We start from the raw sequence: 20705 nt of genomic DNA on the forward strand, positions 1-20705 counted from the left end.
CAGGGAGCTAACAGACCCGCTATTAACCCCTATCCTGTTGCCTTACTAAGCATTTGTCGTCTCACTTAACCTGAGGAGAGAAGGCAGGAGCTGCACAACTGGTTACCAGGGTCTATAGGGAGGCCAGGCACTCCTGCAGGGTGTGGAAGCCACCAGATCCCCCTGCGAGGTAGCTCACCCTCAATAAAGGGCTCAGGGGCAGGCTGGGCTCCTCCACAGGGGCTTGGGAGGAGGCCAAAGTCTTCTGCACCACTTGGAAAGCAATGAGGCAAGGGAAAATGATGGAGATTATGAAGATAAAAAGCCATTTTGGCACCCATGGACACACAGACTTGTTTCCCAGTAGCTCCATGTCTGGACACTCCTCTTCAAGGCTGGGTTTTTTTGGCCTAGGTATGTGCGAGCAGTTGGTGTTTTCATAGAATGCTAGTCATTTAGGTGGTAAAAGATCTCCAAGATCATCGAGTGCAGCTGCTCCCCCCAGCACTGCCTAGGCCCCCACTAACCCAAGTGGCACATCCACAAGGCTTTTAAATCCATCCAGGGATGGGGACTCCAACACTGCCCTGAGCAGCCTCTGCCAGTGATGGACAACCCTTTCAGGGAAGAAATTTCCCCTAATATCCAACCTAAACCTCCCCTCACACAACTTGAGGACATTTCATCTTGTCCTATCAACTGTTCTCTGAGAGCAGAGACTGATCCCCCCCTGGCTCCACCCTCCTATCAGGGAGTTGCAGAGCCAGAAGGTCCCCCTTGAACCTCCTTTTCTCCAGGATGAGCCCCCCCCCCCAGCTTCTTCAGCTGCTCCTGCTGCTCCAGACCCTTCCCCAGCACCCCTATTTTGGGATCGCCTCTGTGCATTTAATGACCGTGCAAGCTGAGTTTCAGCCTCACTGGGGACCTCTGCATCCAGAAAAGCGTAACAGCAACTATTGTGCTCAGCGGAAAAACCCCGATAGGGAAACCAAGGACTGAAATAAAGGCTGAGCAAGGATATGCTTTGAAGGTGTCCCACCCCAGGCCCTACAGAAGGTGAACGAGACAACCTTTTAAAAAAACCCACATATCCAGCACACGAGACTCAAAATTCATATTTTTAAGATATGTATTTAAAGAGCTAAGACTACAGCAGGCTCCTCCAGAGTAACACTTGTGTCCTTGGCCTTTCAGAAATAAAACAGGACAGCTGATTCTTTGGCACGTGCACTTTGCAGGACGACAGATGTCAGAGAGCTCCCTGCCATCTTCCCCACACAAGAAAACGCAGTAAAAAGCCCCAAGGACTGACAGGCTGGGACACGTGATGAAGCCGCGCAGATTCAGCTAGAAAAACATCGTACAAATAGCAAACCCAGTCAGTCACCTGGCACCAGGTTTAGACAGGTAAATTGTGTGTTTATCCCCATGTTCTGTGTCCCTGTGTCCAGTGTCGTGGGGCACTGAGGGGTGGTCAAGCAGCACTGCACACAGGGACATCAGAGAGAGAGCAGCAGCCTCGAAGCACGTGAGCTTCTGAGTCAAAGCCATAATCATAAAGATATATATATATATATGGTAACAAAAATGGCAGGAAGTTTGAGGAGATCTGGTCAGAAAAGAAGTTTCATGGCTCCAGCAGTAGCTAAGTTTGTTTCCAGCGGTGCACAGTCAGAACAAGTCCAAAGTTTAGAGACAGTCAAAAGCTAATTAAATCATAGAATCATAAAATTATAGAATGGTTTGGGTTGGGAAGGACCTTGAAGATCGTATAGTTCCAGCCCCCTGCCGTGAGCAGGGACACTTTCCTCTAGACCAGGGTGCTCCGAGCCCCGTCCAGCCTGGTCCCCAGAGCCTACCAGGGACAAGCTGTACCATGAACCTAAAAACTCACAGGCCCCTCATCCGAGAGGCATTTGGGAGAGCGGAACAAAGTCCTCCAGATCCTCAACAACACCGTGGGATGTGGGACCTGCCAGCAGGTTTCTGGTGGCACAGCCCCTCACTGGGCAGCTGTGCTGTGAACTGCTGCAACAGGCAAGATGCAAATCAGCTTCCAGTGTTGGCACTTAAGCCTGGAGCACACCTACAGCTAAGCCAGACACACGGTGTAGCTGTTGGTGCTCCCCTAAGTGAGATCCCCGAGAGATGAGAGAAAGATTAAACCTAAATGACAAGTTAAATCCCCACTAATGAAAGAGACAGGCAAAAGAGTAACCTGAGATCTGAGGGGGATGCAGGTGCCCTGAACACAAGCCAGCATGCCCAAAGCATCGTGCAGCACTCCCCTCGGCACATATGAGCTATGTCATCTGGAGAGTGGGACACTCCAGCCTCTCCCAAATGGCTGCACTTTAGAAGAACTTAAAATAAAGCACTTCTTCCAACACAAATCGCCCCTGTGTCAGGTCCTTTTCTTCCTCTGAGTTTGAAGATAGGATATCCATCCAAGGAGTTTGCTGATCAAAGGCACAGATTTTTTAGTAGGCGCTTTCTGGATGTACAAATAATTATCAGTCCTCAAATTTTTTTTTTTTTGAAAAGCAGAAGCACTTCAGCTCTGTGTTTCTGGGAATAACGGGAAACAACACCTCTGCCACTCTGGTCAGACCAATGCTGTCTTCTGCCTGGAAAACCTACAGAACAGGATCAACAGTGTCTAAACCACAGCTCCAGCCCAGAGAAGTGAGGGCAGGAGCATCCAGTGAGTAACTTCAAATATCACCCTTTAATCAGTGGCCTTTCTTTCTCCACTGTCCCTCCTCTAGGTAGCTTCAGAATCCAAGAATGGTTTCCGTTGGAATCTCGTTCCAACCCCCTGCCATGGGCAGGGACACCTTCCACTATCCCAGGTTGCTCCAAGCCCGTCCAACCCAGCCTTCAACACTTCCAGGGATAGGGCAGCCACAGCTTCTCTGGGCAACCTCTGCCGGGGCCTCATCACCCCCATAGGTAAGAATTTCTTCCTTATAGCTAGCCTAAATCTAACTTCCTTTAGTTTAAAATTCCCCCTTGTTGTGTTACTATCTGCCCAGGTTAAAAATCCCTCCCCCTCTTTCCTATAAGCCTCCCTTGTTCATTAAAAGTGAGTACTTACTACGACTGCTAGAAATGTACCAAGCTGTAGCCATCAACTGTGGCATAATCAGGCTCCCCTGAAACAGAGAACACACAAAAAAAATTAGGTTTCCTCATGGGAAGTGCTCATTATAAGGCTTCAAACAGGACAGAAACACCACACACTGGCCATCTGTGTTAAAGGGATGGGGTGCAAGGGTGAATGAGGCTCAAAGAGGTGTCCTGTGGAGCCAGCCTGGGAGAGCTGGGGATGTTCAGCCTGGAGAAGAGAAGGCTTCAGGGAGACCTGAGAGCCCCTTCCAGTGCCTAAATGGGCTCCAGGAGAGCTGGAGAGGGACTTTGGACAAGGGCCTGGAGTAATAGTTCCTCTCTGGGGCCAGAAAGCCCATAAAGCAATAACTCACCTGGTGCACTGGTTGGGGTGGGCAGAGGTCCCCTCCTGCACAGAAGGAGACACAGAAGTGAGGATCTGCATGGATACAGATAACCTTTGCCCTGGTTCTGCACTCCCCAGCTGCCCTCCCAGAGCTGGTGGGAAAGCAAGAGGTTTGGCAATCTGGGCTTTATACAAGACACCTGGTGGGCTCACCACCCACAGCCTGCTTGGCAAACACAGGAACTGAAGCTGATATGGTGCAGGAGAGGAAGAAGCAACCAAAAAGCACTAAACTGGGGAAAAATTGACAGGTGAGCCTGTAATTTACAGGGTATGCCTTTATGCTGGGGTATGCCTTTGCCCAGAGTGAGACATCAGGAAGCCATAACTGGACATGACTCCTCTCCCAGTGTGGCAGCCAAAGTGGCACACTCACCCCCAGCATGAGTCTTTGGCCCTCACTGTCACCTTGCCCCCCAGCAGAAACACCTTTCAGCCTGTCCTCCTGGCCCAGCTTCTCTCCCAGGGGAGTGAATTTGGCTTTGCAGTTCCTCCCTCTACCCACACATGCCTTTAACACTCCTCAGATGGACAGATCACAACAAGAACCATGCAAGGAAATATTTTCCTCTAATACTCCCAAGTCAAGCTTCCAACAGACTAAAAGGAACAAAATACGTCTTTTTTTCGGGGGGTGAGAGCATAATTTGCAACAGCAATTGCAATTGCACATGTTATGTCCCTTACCTTGATATAGGTACAGGCAGTGGACTTCTGGCAGGAGTCACATTTCTCTGTGTATTGTAGTAGTTTTCATAAACAACAGGAGCTAGGAAAAGTCAACAGTAGTAAAGCACAGGCCTTTTATAGACATAAAATACTTGTTATACCAACAGTTAGCTCCTAAATCTTTCCCATCTCTGTGAAAATGCCTGATCAGGAGATTAAAACAGGGAGTGTTAAAACTTCAGGGACTGTTGAAACTGGCAGAGACTCGTGCTGCATGGCAGTGAACTAAAGGAGGAATGTTGCAAAACCAATGTTTTTTGCTCCCCAACTGATGCTGACCAGAGCAGCAGCTCCGTGAGCAGTACAGGGCTACTTTGTGAGATTGTACTAAGCCCTTACCTGGAGCCAAACTTCCAGTTTTGCGCAAATTTACAAAAAAATCAACATCCTTCTCAATGCTGCACATTTCTAAACTCTTGCGGATTTCCTCATATTTCTGCAAAAGGGAAATAAAATGCATTTCTGTTACATCAGGTCAAAAAACAAGGGGGTTTTATCCAATTGTCCATTAGACACGGGGAGAAATCCCAATATTATTGCAGGGCACAGGCTTCAGTGACAGGGAATCACAGAATCTTAGAGTGGTTTGGGCTCAAAGGGACCTTAAAGCCCATCTCATTCCACCCCCTGCCATGGGCAGGGACACCTCCCACTAGACCAGGTTGCTCCAAGCCCTGTCCCACCTGGCCTTGAACACTTTCAGGGATGGGTCTTCTCTGGAAAACCTGTTCCAGTGTTTTAGCAAACTCAAAAAAAATGTGTGAATCCCAGGGGAAAGCTCATCTTGCCAGAGTTTTGGCCAAACCTTCTGCCTGCCCACACATGCTGGTGTCTGGTGGCCACTAAAGGGCCAACTCAGACGTAACACAGCTCAGAGCATGGGAAAACAAACTGGGCTCTGCTTTCCACATGGGAAAACGAAGAATTTCAGCTGAGGTACCTCATCATTCTGGACACAGCCCAGGGAGAGCTGGTTGACATGAAGCCAGAGGGCGTTGCGGACATAGCTGATCCGATCACACTCCTGAGTCTCAAAGAACTGAAACAACACAGACATCAACACAGGCCACAACATCTTTAAAACAAGGGCAAATCTCCTTAATCCTTTACTGCTTCTCATTCCCAAGGGCCATGAAAAGACCACTGCAAGGAGCAGGTGGTGTTGGTCTTCTGCAGGAAAGAAGGAAACCATGAGTCCTCCAGATTGCCCAGAAGAGAAAAGATCCCTCTGTGCAACCAGGTGAGTTTAAGATGAGTGTTTGTTAAGCTCAGGAGGCCTGCAGGACTGATGTGAAGGGGGTCACCCAACACCTCTGGGGAGAACAAGCCAGATTCCTAAAGGCAGTACATGTTCCCTAGGTACCCCACGCTCCTGTGGTCCCAGCTCACTTCCCTTCCACAGGCGTCCTAGAATCACGGAATTATTTAGGTTGGAAAAGCCCCCTAAGATCATCAAGTCCCACCATTTCCCCAGCACTGCCAAGGACACCACTAACCCATGGCCCCAAGTGCCACACCTACGTGTTCTTTTAGCACTTCCAGGCTCCAGGTATGGAGCAATAAATAAACACTGGGGATGCATGAAATCAGAGGTGCATTGGCTGGTTGGTCTTCTCCCTCTTTCCAGCCCAGACCTTTCCCAAGCAGGTTTCAACCCAAGACTTTTGACGTCTGGCGTACCAGAAATCATAATCTGGTATACCTTTTGAAATGTCCCCATCAGAGAGGCTTCCAGAGACCCCAGACACCAAAGGCACACCATCACTGAGACACTCATGCACACCATGCAACACAGACAGCAAATGCCAATTCAAAACAGAAAAGTAAAATTGCAGCCCGATGAGAAATAATGTGGGAAGGAATCAGCACAGCTGGGAATGGGAAGGCTGTTTGCAAACCTGGGATAAAACCTCAGTCTCTGCAGTCCCTGTCCATGGGAAGTCTCTCAGAGTTACAGAGTCTTCCAGGTGTTGCTGAGGCTCTAGGACATACTGGCCTTGAATCACTGAGTATCCAGAGGCGACCACGGCTGTTCAAAGTGACAGCCATGCCAAACAGGTAAGTGCGTCATGGGCAAAATGTCACTACCTTGACTCTGCCAATTTTAAAAGGTGGTGGTAAAATAAAAATAATTTTTAAAAAGTGGAAACCTTGAAGTAGTGGGGCCTCGAATCAAGAAGCCAAGCTTTATGCACACACAGGGTTAGCTGCAACACACCCTGCAGCTTCACTGCCAGGGGAATACACAGAAAGCAAGTCTGAGCTGTCCCCAAGCCCTGCAGACAGGCATGGACACCCAGAGGACCACGCTGCCAATCAAAGGTGTTTTGGGGCATTTACCTCACAAGCTTTGATGTGCTCCTTCTGCCACTCTTCCCGGACCTTCTCCAGCGTGGTCACACTCTGCTGGTAGCTCCTGTCTGAGAGAGAAATCACAGTGTCAGCTGAAGGTCGATAGGCAGGGTGGGTTGGAATGAGGTGATCTTAAAGGTCCCTTCCAACCCAAATCATTCACTGATTCCATGATTAACGCTAATTTAAAAAAAAATTGTTCACTAGAAGGTAATATGTGAAGGCTGAAATGGCTGGGACATCAGGGGCAAAGTGGAAGGACATGGGCTTGGTGGGATCACGCAGGCTTCTCCAGGGCAGGTGCTCATTGCTGGTATCTTGGGCATGTGTTTTCGAGGAGCTGTGCCTGATCCAAGAGCTGGAGCTTGCCCACGAGCCATGCCATGGCTTCACAGCCCCCTGCCCCTAGAAACACATGACCCTTTCCCTCCCAAAGTGGCATTTCCACACTCACCAGAGTCCTCCAGAGCTGATTTCGTCTGGGCCAGCTTCATGAACAACTGCCAAAAATGGGAGAGAGAAGGAAGGTGGAGGAGTGCCCGGGTGCATCCCCGACGGCGCTGCAGCCCGACTGGTGAACACCACCAGCCCTCCCATCGCACCCCAAGACCCAGAGCTGGCAGAAGAGCCGTGGGGCAGGAGAGCTGACAGAAGAGGTGCCCCTTTCTCCCCCTGCCCCACCTCCCTGTACCTTCTCCTGCTGCTTCTGCGTCACCAGGTTTGCGTTGCGGTGCACGGCCTGCTCCGCCTCGTCCTTGTCCCGGCACCGCTGCTCGTACAGGCGCTTGGCCTAGGAGAGACACCAGCACGCAGCTGGGGTGGGAGCTCTGGGGGAAAGAACAGCCTACGAGGGCAGAGGTGGGCACAGCCTGCCAGAGGAGCAGGGGGTGGCACACAGGGTCCCACATTAGGGAAAGCCTCACAAGACAAGCTGCATTTACGGACGAAAAGCTCATGGCAACCAAGTCCATGAGAGTGCCCAGAGGAGGGCAATGGACATGGGGAAGGTTCTGGAGCACAAGTCTGGTGAGCAGCAGCTGAGGGAGCTGGTGGGGGACTCAGCCTGGAGAAAAGGAGGCCCAGGGGGGGACCTTCTCACTCTCAGCAACTCCCTGACAGGAGAATGGAGCTGGATGGGGGTCAGGCTCTGCTCTCAGGGAAAAAGGGACAGGACAAGACACAACAACCTCAAGTTGCATCAGAAGAGGTTTAGAATCAATATTCGGAAAAATTTCTTCACAGAAAGTGTTGTCAAGCCCTGGCACAGGCTGCCCTGGGCAGTGGTGCAGTCCCCATCCATTAAAGTGCTCAGAAAAGGTGTGGATGTGGCACTTGGGGACATGGGTTAGTGGTGGGCTTGGCAGTGCTGATTAATGGTTGGACTCAAGGGTCTTAGAGGGCTTTTATAACCTGAACAGTTCTGTGATTCTGAATCACATTTATCCAGCCCTGAGAAGCTACCACTGGCCGTGTCTTCTCTGTAGTAACCAGTGACAGGACCCAAGGGAATGGCCTGGAGTTGTGTGAGGGAAGCTTTAGGTTGGATATCAAAAACAGGGTCTTCCCCCAGAGGGTGGCTGGGCACTGAACAGGCTCCCCAGGACAGTGGTCACAGCACCAAGCCTGGCAGGGCTCCAGGAGTGTTTGGATGATACTCTCAGGCACATGGTGTGACTCCTGGGGATGGACCTGTGCAGGGCTAAGGGTTGGACTCGACGATCCTTGTGGGTCCTTTCCAACTCAGCATATTCTGTGTTTCTGTGATTCTGTGTCCTTGGTGTGCCTTTCATGTTCTGAACACCCCCTGCACACCACTCACACAGACTCAGCGCCCCGTGTCACAGCAGAGGAGGAAAACCCTCTCATTGAAGCCTGCCCCAGCTCTGTGCTTGTGTCTGAGCAGTGTTAACCCACAAGGCAAGAAACAGCAGCAGGTTTGCTTTACCTCCATGGTCTTCTTGTACTGCACATTCCTGTTTTTGTGAATCGCCTCCATGATCAGCTCTATCTGTGAAGACAACAGGCCCAGAATCAGCACATCACTGACCATCAAAACTCCACTGTGTGGACTGGGAAAGAGTCACAGACCAGACTGAGATGGGCTTAAGGGCCTTCATCCACCCAAAGCATCTTCACAAAACTCATCTTTTATGCTTCTGTCTAAGCCTTGACTTGTGTATGCAAAGGAGCTCTACAAACTAAATCCTAGCAATGTCCAGCACTGTGTCATCTCCACAGGCTCTGACAAAGCTGGGAAGCCCACTCCCCTCTGCTAGTCCAAACCAGCCCCTGGTTCTAGTGGTTACCTTCATTTACGGACAAAGGAAAAGTTAAAAGGCTTGGCCTGAGACCCTGTGGAGATCGTACTGCATGTAAACGCTTTGAAACATTCCCAGCTGAGGCTGGTATCCCAGGGCTGAGCTCCTGCTGCAGCTGGCCCCAAAAACCACCCAAAGGAGATGATGTGGCAGTGAGAAGAAGGAAGTTGGAGGTTGCTGCACAGTTCACCAACGTGGTTGCAACATGTAGGAAGAAACTCAGGACTTCCCGGCAGCAGCAGGCACTGGGGGCACGGAGGGGGCTGGGGAACAGCAGGACACAGCACTGGGATCAGCCCATTGCTGGGGTGGGATCGACATCCTGCGGGAAGGCAATGTCTTCCCACAGCGCCTGACCTTCTTCCGATGCAGTTTTTGCTTTTCCCTGAAGTCCTCCATCTTCTTCGCTTCCTCTCGAAGGGTTTGTGCCAGCTGGATGTGACCCTGTCCCACATTGTCTACCTCTGCAAAGAAAAAAATAACTTAAATACATATATACATCTTCCTAAAGAGACTGTGTTTCTCAATTCAAACTGACCCCACGTCACACATCCCCTTTCGGAAACGTGGAAAAAGCAGCAGGTTGTTTGCAGCAGCCTCGGAGCAGGGCTCACCTACGTAAGGATCAGCCCTGCTGGGACCTGCCTCCCCGCCCCAGCCTGAGGAAAATCCAGCTGAGCGAAGTGACTCAAACAATCACGGTCACATCTCCCCCCCACGCGGGTGAATTCAGGCGCGTTTCGACACATCGCACCCCGGGCGCAGCTGTGTGAGGGATGCACTGCCTCAGGCCAGCAGGTAGCAACTTGGGACACAGGAAAAACTAAGGCTAAAAAGAAATCTGAGGCTCCTCTTGCCAAAGGTGAGCTGCCACACCACGAAACGCCACCCCAGTCAGGGCACCAAGGCAGAGGAGCCAAATGGCAGCTCGTGATTCCACAGCCAAAGCTGTTCCAAACCCACCGCTTGGAACAGTCAGCAGCGGTGAGGGCAAGCTGTGTTAGGGATGTCCACAAGGGCAGCAGACAAACCTGGCAGGCACAGGGTAGCAGAGTGCTCACCTTTAAGGTGCTGCCTGCCCAGTACCCTGGCAGGCTGTGACACAGGGACTGTGTGTGGCGACCAAAGCATCATCTTTTTACATGTTCCAGTTCGAACCACTGAACCATTTAGGCTGAAAAAGCCCTCTTAAGATCATCAAGTCCAAGCATTCTCTCAGCCCTGCCAAGCCCACCACTAACCCATGTCAACAAGTGCTACAACTACACAGCTTTTAAACCCCTTCCAGGGATGGGGACTCTACCACTGCCCTGGACAGCTATGCCAGGGCTGGACAACCCTTACAGTGAAGAAATTTCCCTAATATCCAACCTAAACTTCCCCTGACACAGCTTGAGGCCCTGGGAGCAGAGCCTGATGCCCCCCTGGCTCCCCCCTCCTGTCAGGGAGTTGCAGAGCCAGAAGGTCCCCCCGAGCCTCCTTTTCTCCAGGATGAGCCCCCCCAGCTCCCTCAGCCGCTCCTGCTGCTCCAGACCCTTCCCTAACTCCGTTCCCTTCCCTGGACATGCTCTGATCCCTCAATGTCTCTCTTGTCTGAGGGGCCCAAAACTGCCCCCAGGATTCAAAGTGTGAATTACTTCTGTGTGTGTGTGTGAAGAGGACAAGCCTATCCAATAAACCCCAAGTGAGCTTCCCATGCACAGCTTTGATAAACAGCAAAACCACAACCTCTGAGCTGCAGCCAGACCTGAAAGTCCAAGAGATCCCCCAAAGGACGACCTGTGGGTCTCTCTCCCACCTATGTCCTGTCAGACTTCATCCCAAGCCCCACACACTGGGAAGAGCCAGGCCAGGAGTACAGCCTGTGCCTGACCCCATCACCACAACTTCAGAGGTTTCCCTGCCATTTTCTTCCTAAGAAGTTGCCTTCAAGCTTTGGCACAGCCAAATATCCTTGATACATGACAAGCATGAAGAACTACTTACGTTGCTTGAAAACATCCAGGGATCTCTTCAGTGTGCTGAAAAAAAAAAAAACAAACAGAAGGAGCATTAAAAAGATTGGGAAAGCATGGCCAGGCACAAGTATCAGTAGAGCACCTCTGCCAAAACAGTCCCTCACTTGACAGCAGTCAAAGCAACTCAAGGCAGGTTATTTACCCTCTTTACATCTCTGGTTTTTTCTCTCTCTCAGGAATAGCACAGCTCCCTTGGTTTGAGATCTGCTTCACATCTTTCTGAACACTGGGTGCTATCAAAATTCCAAGTTTTGTGATGGCTGTACCAGGCAACCTCCCTAAAGCATATTTTCGGGCACACAAACACGTTCTACATGGTGCATTGCCCTGTGGTTGGAAACGTAGAGAACTTTTCTCCCTATTAATTTCAGAAACATTTTATGTGACACAAAACTGTAAAAAAATGATCAGAGAATGTCCGACTGGGCGTGTATGAAGTACAGAAACAAAGGAGGGAGCAGAAAGTGCCAAGGGTCACGGGGGAAATGAGACCCACTCATGGAGCCACAGGGGTCACAGCATGCTGGGCCTTGGAGATTTGCATGGTTTGAGCCAGCCTGAACTTCCCTCTGGCTACAAAACCAGCCTTGAGTGAACCCCAGGTCTCATGATCCTTGGCTTTCTGCTGAACCACCACCCCACACCTCATCTGAGCACCTGCAATGCTTTGGTTAGTCTGTGACTGGTGGGAACTTGGTGGAGTCCGGCTCAAAGCAAAGCAGAACCCAGCTGGGGCGCTTTTCATTCATGAGAATGATTTCAGCTCATCTTCTGGGCATCCCTATCACATTTAAAAACACTGTTTCATCTCTCACAATCTCCTTCCTTCTCTTTCTCCTTCTTTGTTCCATGGACACCCATAAAAGCAGGGCACACACAGCATTGTGGACTTACTTCAGCTCTGTCTGCCCACAGGGCTTCTTCTTTGACAAGTTGATGAGCTCTTTGCCATATTTTTCTTCTATAATTGCCCTGTTGAGAAAAGAGAGAAATGAGAGAAAGTTCCTAATTCGGATGTAAGGCTTGTTAGCAGTGTAGGTCAAGACCTGCTCTGAAATCCTGACCTGTGCCAACCAGGTTTTCCAGTGAAAACACCTGGCTTTGCTGTGTCTGTGGTCCCGAAACGCTGCTCTCCTCATCTCCCCTGGGCTGATGGGTCCAAGGATCAACTCCACAGGTGATGGAGTACTGAGCTGCCAGTGCCTGGCTGGAAGATGCAGCCAGGTGACTCACCTAGGTAGGTTTTTTCCCCTCTGTTTTCTATGGAACAGGGCTCGTGATATCCCTTGGCCATCCACACTAACTCTGACCTGGCTGATTTATACCAAACGTGACAGGAAGGGAACAGGCACCTCAAAGGCAGTTTGGCCACGATGCACGCACCCCAAAGCTCAGCTTTTCAGCTCTTCAGGGCTTTTCAGAATGAGGCAATAAGTACTCTCTGGACCTGCCTCTATCCTTACAGAGAATGCCTGAAGAAGAGGACAAATCTTGTGAGGTAACAGAAACAGCACCTTTGAGAGATCCTTTTGTCCTCCCCTCTTGAAAGAATGAGAGAGGGGGAAAGAGAGTCTGTGTGTTGCAGCACAGGAACAACCAGCTTTCTGCAGCTGCTTTGAAATCAGCACAGACAACCAGGGCTGGACTTGCTTGGTCAAACGTAGCTATCTCCACCCAGGCAACGCTAACTGCCCTCAGTCAGTGTAAAGAAACAAGTCCTGATAAGGGCTGCATTAGATGGACTACTGGATAAAATAAACAGCTTCCTAAAATGCCTGTGTCTCCTAACACAGATGCACACACCTGTGTTGTTGACTTCTCGAGTCTGGCTGTGAGGTTCACCCAGCTCAACTCTTTAGAAACTCCCAAAGCTTGTAGAAAAACGGGAAAAAGATAAATATCATAAACTGATTTTCATTCCTTCATTCAACAACATCCCCATGAACTTTGTTTGGGACAAAGCATCCAACAGGCACATTCCCCATGGCTGGAACTACGTGACAGCCGTGCTGTGCAGAGAACTGAGCCACGTTCAGAGAGAGGCACCAGTAGCAAGTCCAGGTCCAGCCTCTAATCTCCTTCTGGAAAGACACGTTGGTGGCAACCTACACCTACTTCAAGAACCAAAAGGACACGGGGTGTGGAGGAGGCTTTTGGCACTCTAAGTGTTGACACAAATGAGAGGGACACAATTCTCAGGGTCCAGTTCCTCAGCTGGAAAGCCCAAAATTTTCCTGGAACATGAGATTACAGCCTAAAGAGATGTAGGGGCATTAGACACTTTTAAGTTCAGGTTCTCCTCCTCTTCACCCCCATACGTCCCAGGCTGCTCTGCACCAAGTCATCCAGTCACAGGTTGTTTTTTTCCAGTTCTCTTTACCAAAATTACATTAATTCAGGGTTGTTCTACAATGCCCTTCATATTTAGCCACTGTTAAACAGGTGAACCATAAAAAGCCAGACCATCTCAGTTGTTTTTGTAGCCACAGAACCTCTGCTTAAGTCATCTTCTCTGATTAATAAAGGCAATACCTAATTCTACTACTTTTTAGCATTAAATCTGTGGGCTCTTCGTAACGTACAAAGACAAATTCAGGACAAAGCCCTGCCTCTCCCAGGCCAAAGTCCTCACCTGATCCTCTGCAAGGTGAACAGCAAGATGAACTTCAAGGGAGAGCATTTTAACACAGTGGACAGTTAAACATAACAGAAATCAAACTGGGAGTACCAAGAGTGGGAGCAGAGCCACAGCCTCACTTCCCAGGATCAAACCAACCCGTGATCAGAGGCAGCTCCCTACCTTTCCTTCAGAAAGTCTTCAAACTCCTTGCAGTTCTTCCTGCCATCATTCAGGTGCTGGATGATGCTGTCATAGCCAACGGTGCTTGTCAGATCCGTGCTCTGAAAACACAGGAGGAGCAAGTGTGCAAGTGCCTCTTATGAAATAAGATCTTTCTCTTTTAGGGTTGGGAGAGACTCCTGGATGAGAGCAACGGTAGCAGTACGGGACAAGATTTTCAGAAAAAAAATAAGTGCTCAGTCCTGCAACAACGTATGTTCCCATCCATGTTCCCAAGTGCCATATCCACACATCTCTTAAATCCCTCCATGGGAGGTTCCCAAAAGAGCTGTTTCCAGGCAGGAGGAGCTCCTGGCTCTGAAGGAGCTGGGCAGGGTTGTATGCTGTGAAACCAGCCTTAACAGCACCTTCTGGACGGGTTTGGTACAGAAAGAGTCAAAAGGACCAGCATGACTGGGAGTGTTCACCTGGGGAAGAGAAGTCTCCAGGGAGACTTTAGAGCCACTTCCAGAGCCTAAAGGGGCTTCAAGAGAGCTGGAGAGGGATTTTGGATAAGGGATGGAGGGACAGGACAAGGGGGACAAGGCTTCCCACTGCCAGAGGACAGGGTTAGATGGGATATTGGGAAGGAATTGTTGGCTGTGAGGGTGGGGAGGCCCTGGCACAGGTTGCCCAGAGAAGTTGTGGCTGCCCCATGCCTGGAAGTGTCCAAGGCCAGGTCGGATGGGGCTTGGAGCAACCTGGGATAGTGAAAGGTGTTCCTGCCCATGGCAAGGGGGTGGAACTGGATGAGCTTTAAGGTTCCTTCCACTCCAAACCATCCTGGGATTCTGTGACTGCCCAAGGCATGTCCCAAAGGAAGGGCTGGCAGCTGCAGTGGAAGAGGAAGTGCAACACAGAGAGAACAGAGCCACGGGCACAGGAGACTTAAAAACATAACAGACTAAGCCCAAGACAGGTATGGAGGGTGGGGGTTGCACCCAGCCCTGCCCAAACAGAGCAGGGCACAGGGACAAGGATCTCCACTCCTGCCCTCCCACGGCTGTCCTGGTCCTTCCTGCTGGGCAGAGCTCTGAGCCCATGTGCTATTTACAGGACAGCCCATGGAAACTACAAACAGATGATTTCAAGGTGACAAAGCAGCAGCTGATGTTTCCCAAGCCCACAGGATGTGCTCCCCCCTTCCTGATATGCCGCCTGGATTTGCACCATCCTCCCAACAGACTCGATGAGGAGAAGGGTTTTGCGTGCTCCTTGTGATGTTTTGGGGGTTGTTCGCACTTGCAGGCAAAAGAGGGGCTGAAATGCTCTAGCGGGGATGTGAAAGCATGAAATGGCTGAGTCACAGCTGAAAGGCAAGTTGCTGAGCTTGATGATTCCACCTTCTGCCCCACTTTACATGGAAAACCCCTGAAGACACACACCCTACAAAATAATGACGTTGGAGAAACACAGAGTTATAGAATTGTGTAAGTTGGAAAAGCCCTCCAAGACCACCGAGTCCAGCCGTTCCCCCAGCACTGCCAAGGCCACCACTGACCCATGTCCCCACGTGCCACACATCCACAGCTTTTAAATCCCTCCAGGAGGGGGACTCCACCACTGTCCTGGGCAGCTGTGCCAGGGCTGGATAACCCTTCTTAGTGAAGAAATTTTAGCAGACAGAAACACTGTGCAACCATAGCTGGCTGTGCTGTCCTTGCTCAGAGTCCCCGTAGCCGCAGAATCGCTCAGGGTCTTGCAGAGGTGGCTGAGACAAAAAGAAATGCTCGTGCTGGTGTCTGCAGGGAGCAGGGTGAGGAGGTGCCACACAAGGCTGCAGTTCCTCCCCACCCCATAACCAGGTAGGTGCAACAGGAGAGACAAAAAGTCGTCGCAAGGAGGAAAAGGACTCGCTGCAAATTCACCCGCCTGAGACCATCATCCCGCAAAAAGCGGGGTCGCTTTTTGATCAGCAATTTTCCCTTTGAAGTTTCCTTCCCCTACACCAGTGCACCTCGTCCCAGAGACACCAAAAGCAATGGACTACCCTGCCTTGATGAAATTACCCCTCCCCACACAAACCCCACCTTGTTCCTTTGAAATGACGACCTGAGGGTTTCATAACGCTGCTGATTTAGTTCCACCAAGCCGGTCCCTGTTCAGAGAAGGACAAGAAGGGGAAAGGGGAAGTGAAACAGCCCAGCCAGCATCACACCATGAGTCAGCAGCCAGGGAATAAATCCAGGAGCCTGGGGTCGCAGCCCCCCCAGCCACGGGTTGCTTTTAGCAGCATCACTAAATACGCTGCAGAGAGCAGAGTATTATCTCAGTAAAAGCAAAACGATCAAAATTTCAGCCTCCAAGCTGCAAGCTGTTAGCCCCCAGATCAGAACTGAGGTGGTTTTTAGCGTTATTGTCATTTCTATTTTTGGCACATAGTTTTACAGGACAAAACTGCTCTGATGAGACCCAAAGCTTTGCTCTTGGGCTAACTAAAACACGTGCAAGATCAGGCTTGTGGAGTGCTAGACATGTACTCAGAAAGTGGAAAAAAGTGCGAGAAAAAGCCTCCTATAGTGAAAGAAGAAGAGCAGGTTGCAAAAACAAGTGAAAACAAAACCTCGTGCTTGCTCAACGTGCGGCAATCACTACAGGCCAGGCAAGGGCAAACAAACATGGGTTTGGGGTATTTTTGTTTTTGCACAGCTGTCTCACAGACATGCAGGAAGCAGAGGTTGTGGGAGGGAGCAATCTGGGAGTGGGGACTTTCAGGGCAATGCATGTTCAGCTTCAGGTATGTCTGGACTTCGGTCCCTGGGCGAGCAGGAGCTGCAGCAGGGTGCAGAGAGCAAGACTCGTTATTTAAGGAAGTTTACCATCTTGTGCTGATACCCAAGAGCATGAGCAAACTCGAGTGCAGAGAGCAAAGTGGCCCCATGCCTTCCCAAATCATGGACATGATGCCATCAGCTCCAGCAGGGACCAGGCTCCAGTGCAGGAGTACACACAGCATCCATCAAAGAAACCAGAACTGGTGGGGTTTAAACCTCAGTCAGTCCCCAGGTGAGGCTGGAAGCACAGCCCTGCTACACTGACAGAGAAAAGGGTGGGCTGCAGCTTATCACAGAGCTATAGATTCTCAGAATGGTTTGGGTTTGAAGGGACCTTAAAACTACCACCTAGTTCCAGCTGTCTCCCACAGGCAAGGGCACCTTCCACTATACCAGGTTGCTCCAAGCCCCATCCAACCTGACCTTGGACACTTCCAGGGATAGGGCAGCCACAGCTTCTCTGGGCAACCTGTGCCAGGGCCTCCCCACCCTCACAGTAAAGAACTCACTACCCTGTCCCAACAAAGAAATTCAGTGGTCACCACTCACAACCAGTCACATGTCAAAGCTGGAAGATCCAATACCAAAACTGGCCTAGCTTTTGAGGGTTTGGGCTGTCGTAACTGCTACAGAATTGTCCCTCACCAGAGTAAAGTGCATTTTTTGGCAGTATTGAGGGATTCTGCAGGCAGAGTGTGATGGTGAGTTTAATCTGGGGGAAAAAGAAAAGTCCTGGACATTTTGTTGGACCACCAGATGAGAAGCTGAGCCAGCAGCACCACTAAGGAACAGAGCATGTGTGGCAGAATCTGCCACCTGCCCAAGATCATGCAGAGGTGATCCTCTTGATCTCACCTTGTTGGACAGGTCAAGAACCTACTCAAGATGAGCGCTGTGCCTCACCACACTCTTTGTGGCACTAGGACAAGAGATGATACTTTCAAACTAAAAGAGAGGAGATTCAGATTTGATAGCAGGAACAAATTTTTTAAATTCTTCACGATGAGGGTGGGCAGGCCCTGGCACAGGTTGCCCAGAGAAGCTGTGGCTGCCCCATCCCTGGAAGTGTCCAAGGCCAGGTTGGACGAGGCTTGAAACAACCTGGGATAGTGGAAGGTGGCAGGGGATTGGACTAGATGGCCTTCCAAATGAAACCACTCTATGGTTCTAAGAGATCACTTGCTGCAGCAAAGACTTCTCCTCCCATTTTCGCCTCAGGCAAAGTAATCTAAGAGGAAAATTGCAGGAGGAAGTGTGTGCGGACTCACAGCACCCAACAGCAAACGGAAGCTGGACCTCCACACCTCATCTAAATTTGGTTTCTTATTTCCCATCTCTTGCTCCCCCCTCCCTCTCCAGCCCTCGCAGCTGATGCACAGTCACCAGTACGTGGTGTGGATATCGCTTGGGGTGGTACCTGTGTTTTCCATGGGCCAAACCACAGCAGCAGGGCCTCGATCTCTCCACTGAGTCACTCTCACCACCCTCCTGTCCAACGTGAATGCCAGTTCCTGCCCCAGGCATGTTTCCTGGGCTGGGGGGTGGGGGTGGGGGGAGCGGCTGAATCACAAAGGCTTCAGAAATGAAAAAAAGCAAGCAAAATCCTGGCAGCACCAATGGTTTTGGGCTCAGCGAGGGTTGGGGATTATTCAGTAAATAGCCATATTTGAAATGAAAGGGGCGAGGCAGGAGTGAGCACCCCATAGCATGTCCCACCTCCTCCTTGACATGGGGGCTTGGCACTGCTCCAGCCCCAGTATTTTCTCCCACTAAGCCCCCTCCTCCAGGATCCTCCTTCAAAAAGCTCCACGCCACAGCTGGAGAGGGACAGAAATGGCTGAAGTCAGCCCTGTGGCGAGGAGATCTTCTTCAGCCCAGCGTGCCATTGAGGCACCACCAACCACGTCTGCTCAGCGTTCCTGGCATCGCAGTGATTCCCCCTCAGCCTGGGGGATGCGGCCACCACCCTCGCAGCCCTTCCCTCTGCACGTTCTCAAAGCAAAGAGACCACATCGCAGAAAACTTCTTGGCAACAAACACCTGAGAAGCAGCTGCCAGACGCAAAGTCGGCTTTATCCTCCGTGCCAGGTTTGATACCTGTGCGGGATTTGCATATTTGGCAGCCCCGTGCCGGTTAACATGCTAACAGACACTGGTGCTCTGCACTTACTGCACAAAACACAGGAGCCCCAAACCGGGTGCCTGCTCCCCCTGGGGCCTGTGCTCCTCTCCCCCGTCCTGCAAGATGGGAGCTGCTTCCAGGTAACATCTGGGGAACCCCGAGCACCATTCACAGATGGGGATTTTCGGCCCCAAAAGACACAGTTTTGTAATTTACTTCCTGGTTGCCGATACCTGGAACAAAGGTCCACCGCAACAAGAGGAACCGAGCGGCCACAGAGCTGGCTCTTTGCAGCGGATATGTGGCTTTTCTGCACTTCTCCTTTCAGAAAAGCACAATTCACACTCAGAAGAATAAATTGTGGTTTTCCCCAAAGTGTGGCTTTTCCTCTGCGTTTCGGCAGCTGACAGCAGCACACCGAGCACCAGCTCGTCCAGTCCGGGATTAGCTCCACATCAAAGCACCATTTTTGGCCATAGTGTCTCCAAGCAGTTCACTGATAGCCACTTAATGTCATCAGACCCTCAGACTGGCACTGATTTCCTCCAGCATGGCAGCGGCTGCTTGCTGGGATTATTTTGGCTGCACAGAGCAGGTTGCAAAGCCACGGCTCCCAGGATAAGTGTGGGTGGGCAGTGCCTGATGGGGATCACAGAACGGTTTGGGTTGGAAGGGACCTCAAAGCTCATCTGGTTCCAACAACTCCTTCCACTATCCCAGGTTGCTCCAAGCTCCATCCAACCTGCCCTTGAACACTTCCAGGGATGGGGCAGCCACAGCTTCTCTGGGCAACCTGTGCCAATGTTTTATCACTCCAGGACGCCCAGAGCTTTCAGCAAAGTCACCCCACGGCCACGATCGCTTCGGAGCCCTCTCTAACCAGAGAGCAGTGAACCCCCCACCTCCACACCAGCTGTGCCCCCTTGCTCCGGCTGGCCCTGCCCGCCGTGCCCCGGTCCCGCCGTGGTCCCGCTCACCCAGAAGTGGTCCCTGAACCGCGCCTCCCGCATCCTGCCGCTGCCACCGCCGCGCTCCGCCGCTCCCGGCGCCGCCCGGCCCGCCCCGACGAGTCCCCACCCACGCCCGGGAACACCCTCCGTGGGTCGGGCAGCGGGACGTGCGGGGTGACATCGGCGGGCACGGCAGGCTCGGCGTCAGCGCTCCGTGGGAGAAGCCCACCCGTGACGGCCGGACCAGGGACCCGCGCGATTTCCCGCAGGAAACGCGGGGCGCAGCCGGAGCAACACCCGGGCTGCGGTGCCCTGCCCGCCTGGCTTGGGGTTGGCAGAGCGTTCTGGGATGGTCTCGTCGAACCATAGGATTGTTTAGGTTGGGAAAGCCCTCCGAAGATCATCGAGGCCAACCGTTCCCCCAGCACTGCCCAGTTAGCAGTGCTAACCCCTGGCCCCAGGTGGTACATCCACACGGCTTTTAAATCCCTCCCGGGATGGGGTCTCCAACACTGCCCTGGGCAGCTGTGCCAGGGATGGACAACCCTCTTGGTCAGTTTCCCCTACTATCCAGCCTAAACCTCCCCTGGCACAGCTTGAGGCCGTTTCCTCTCATCCTATCCCTTGTTACCTGGGAAGAGAGCCCAAGCCCCCGCTCCTGTCAGGGAGTTGCAGAGCCAGAAGGTCCCCCCTGAGCCTCCTTTTCTCCAGGATGAGCCCCCCCAGCTCCCTCAGCTGCTCCTCATAAAACACAACCCTCCTTCACTACACACATCCCCTGTTACCAGCAGTTTATTAGGGGCTGTGCCTGAGACAAAGCACTGCATGAGCGACCTCCGAGCGAGCTTTGAAAATAGGAGACAGGCCTCAGTGTGCTGGAATGCCTGAATCACACCCCTGCCCTGACCTGCTGCCTCTGCGGGAACACGGGGACAGCAAAACAGTCCACTCATGCAAAAAGAGGCATTTTCCACTTACTGAAATAAAATGCTCAGTTGTAACCTGAGGCTGATTTAGGCAGACTGACCCTGTGCACGCTCCTGACAGAAGAGAGTGCAAGCCCACAGCAGGAATCCACACCACAAAGCAACTACAGGGGCTCCAGGAGAG

General features: G+C 51.5%; 1 protein-coding gene across 1 annotated transcript; it reads right to left on the minus strand.

Annotated features, from left to right (window-relative positions):
- Positions 1-1067: 1067 nt before the first annotated feature.
- On the minus strand, positions 1068-19655 carry PSTPIP2 (proline-serine-threonine phosphatase interacting protein 2). The gene is made up of 15 exons (XM_050329854.1): positions 19548-19655; positions 13711-13811; positions 11805-11882; positions 10879-10913; positions 9250-9356; positions 8520-8582; positions 7266-7364; positions 7029-7074; positions 6563-6642; positions 5163-5261; positions 4562-4658; positions 4181-4262; positions 3462-3496; positions 3077-3134; positions 1068-2615 (listed from the first exon to the last, which is right to left on the minus strand). Exons 1-14 carry the CDS (start codon positions 19653-19655, stop codon positions 3085-3087), a joined length of 1080 nt encoding a protein of 359 aa, XP_050185811.1. The 3' UTR covers positions 1068-2615; positions 3077-3084.
- Positions 19656-20705: the final 1050 nt, after the last annotated feature.

Source organism: Myiozetetes cayanensis, unplaced genomic scaffold (assembly GCF_022539395.1).
Source record: "Myiozetetes cayanensis isolate MyiCay16 unplaced genomic scaffold, myiCay2020 scf4, whole genome shotgun sequence".
Lineage (NCBI taxonomy): Eukaryota > Metazoa > Chordata > Aves > Passeriformes > Tyrannidae > Myiozetetes > Myiozetetes cayanensis.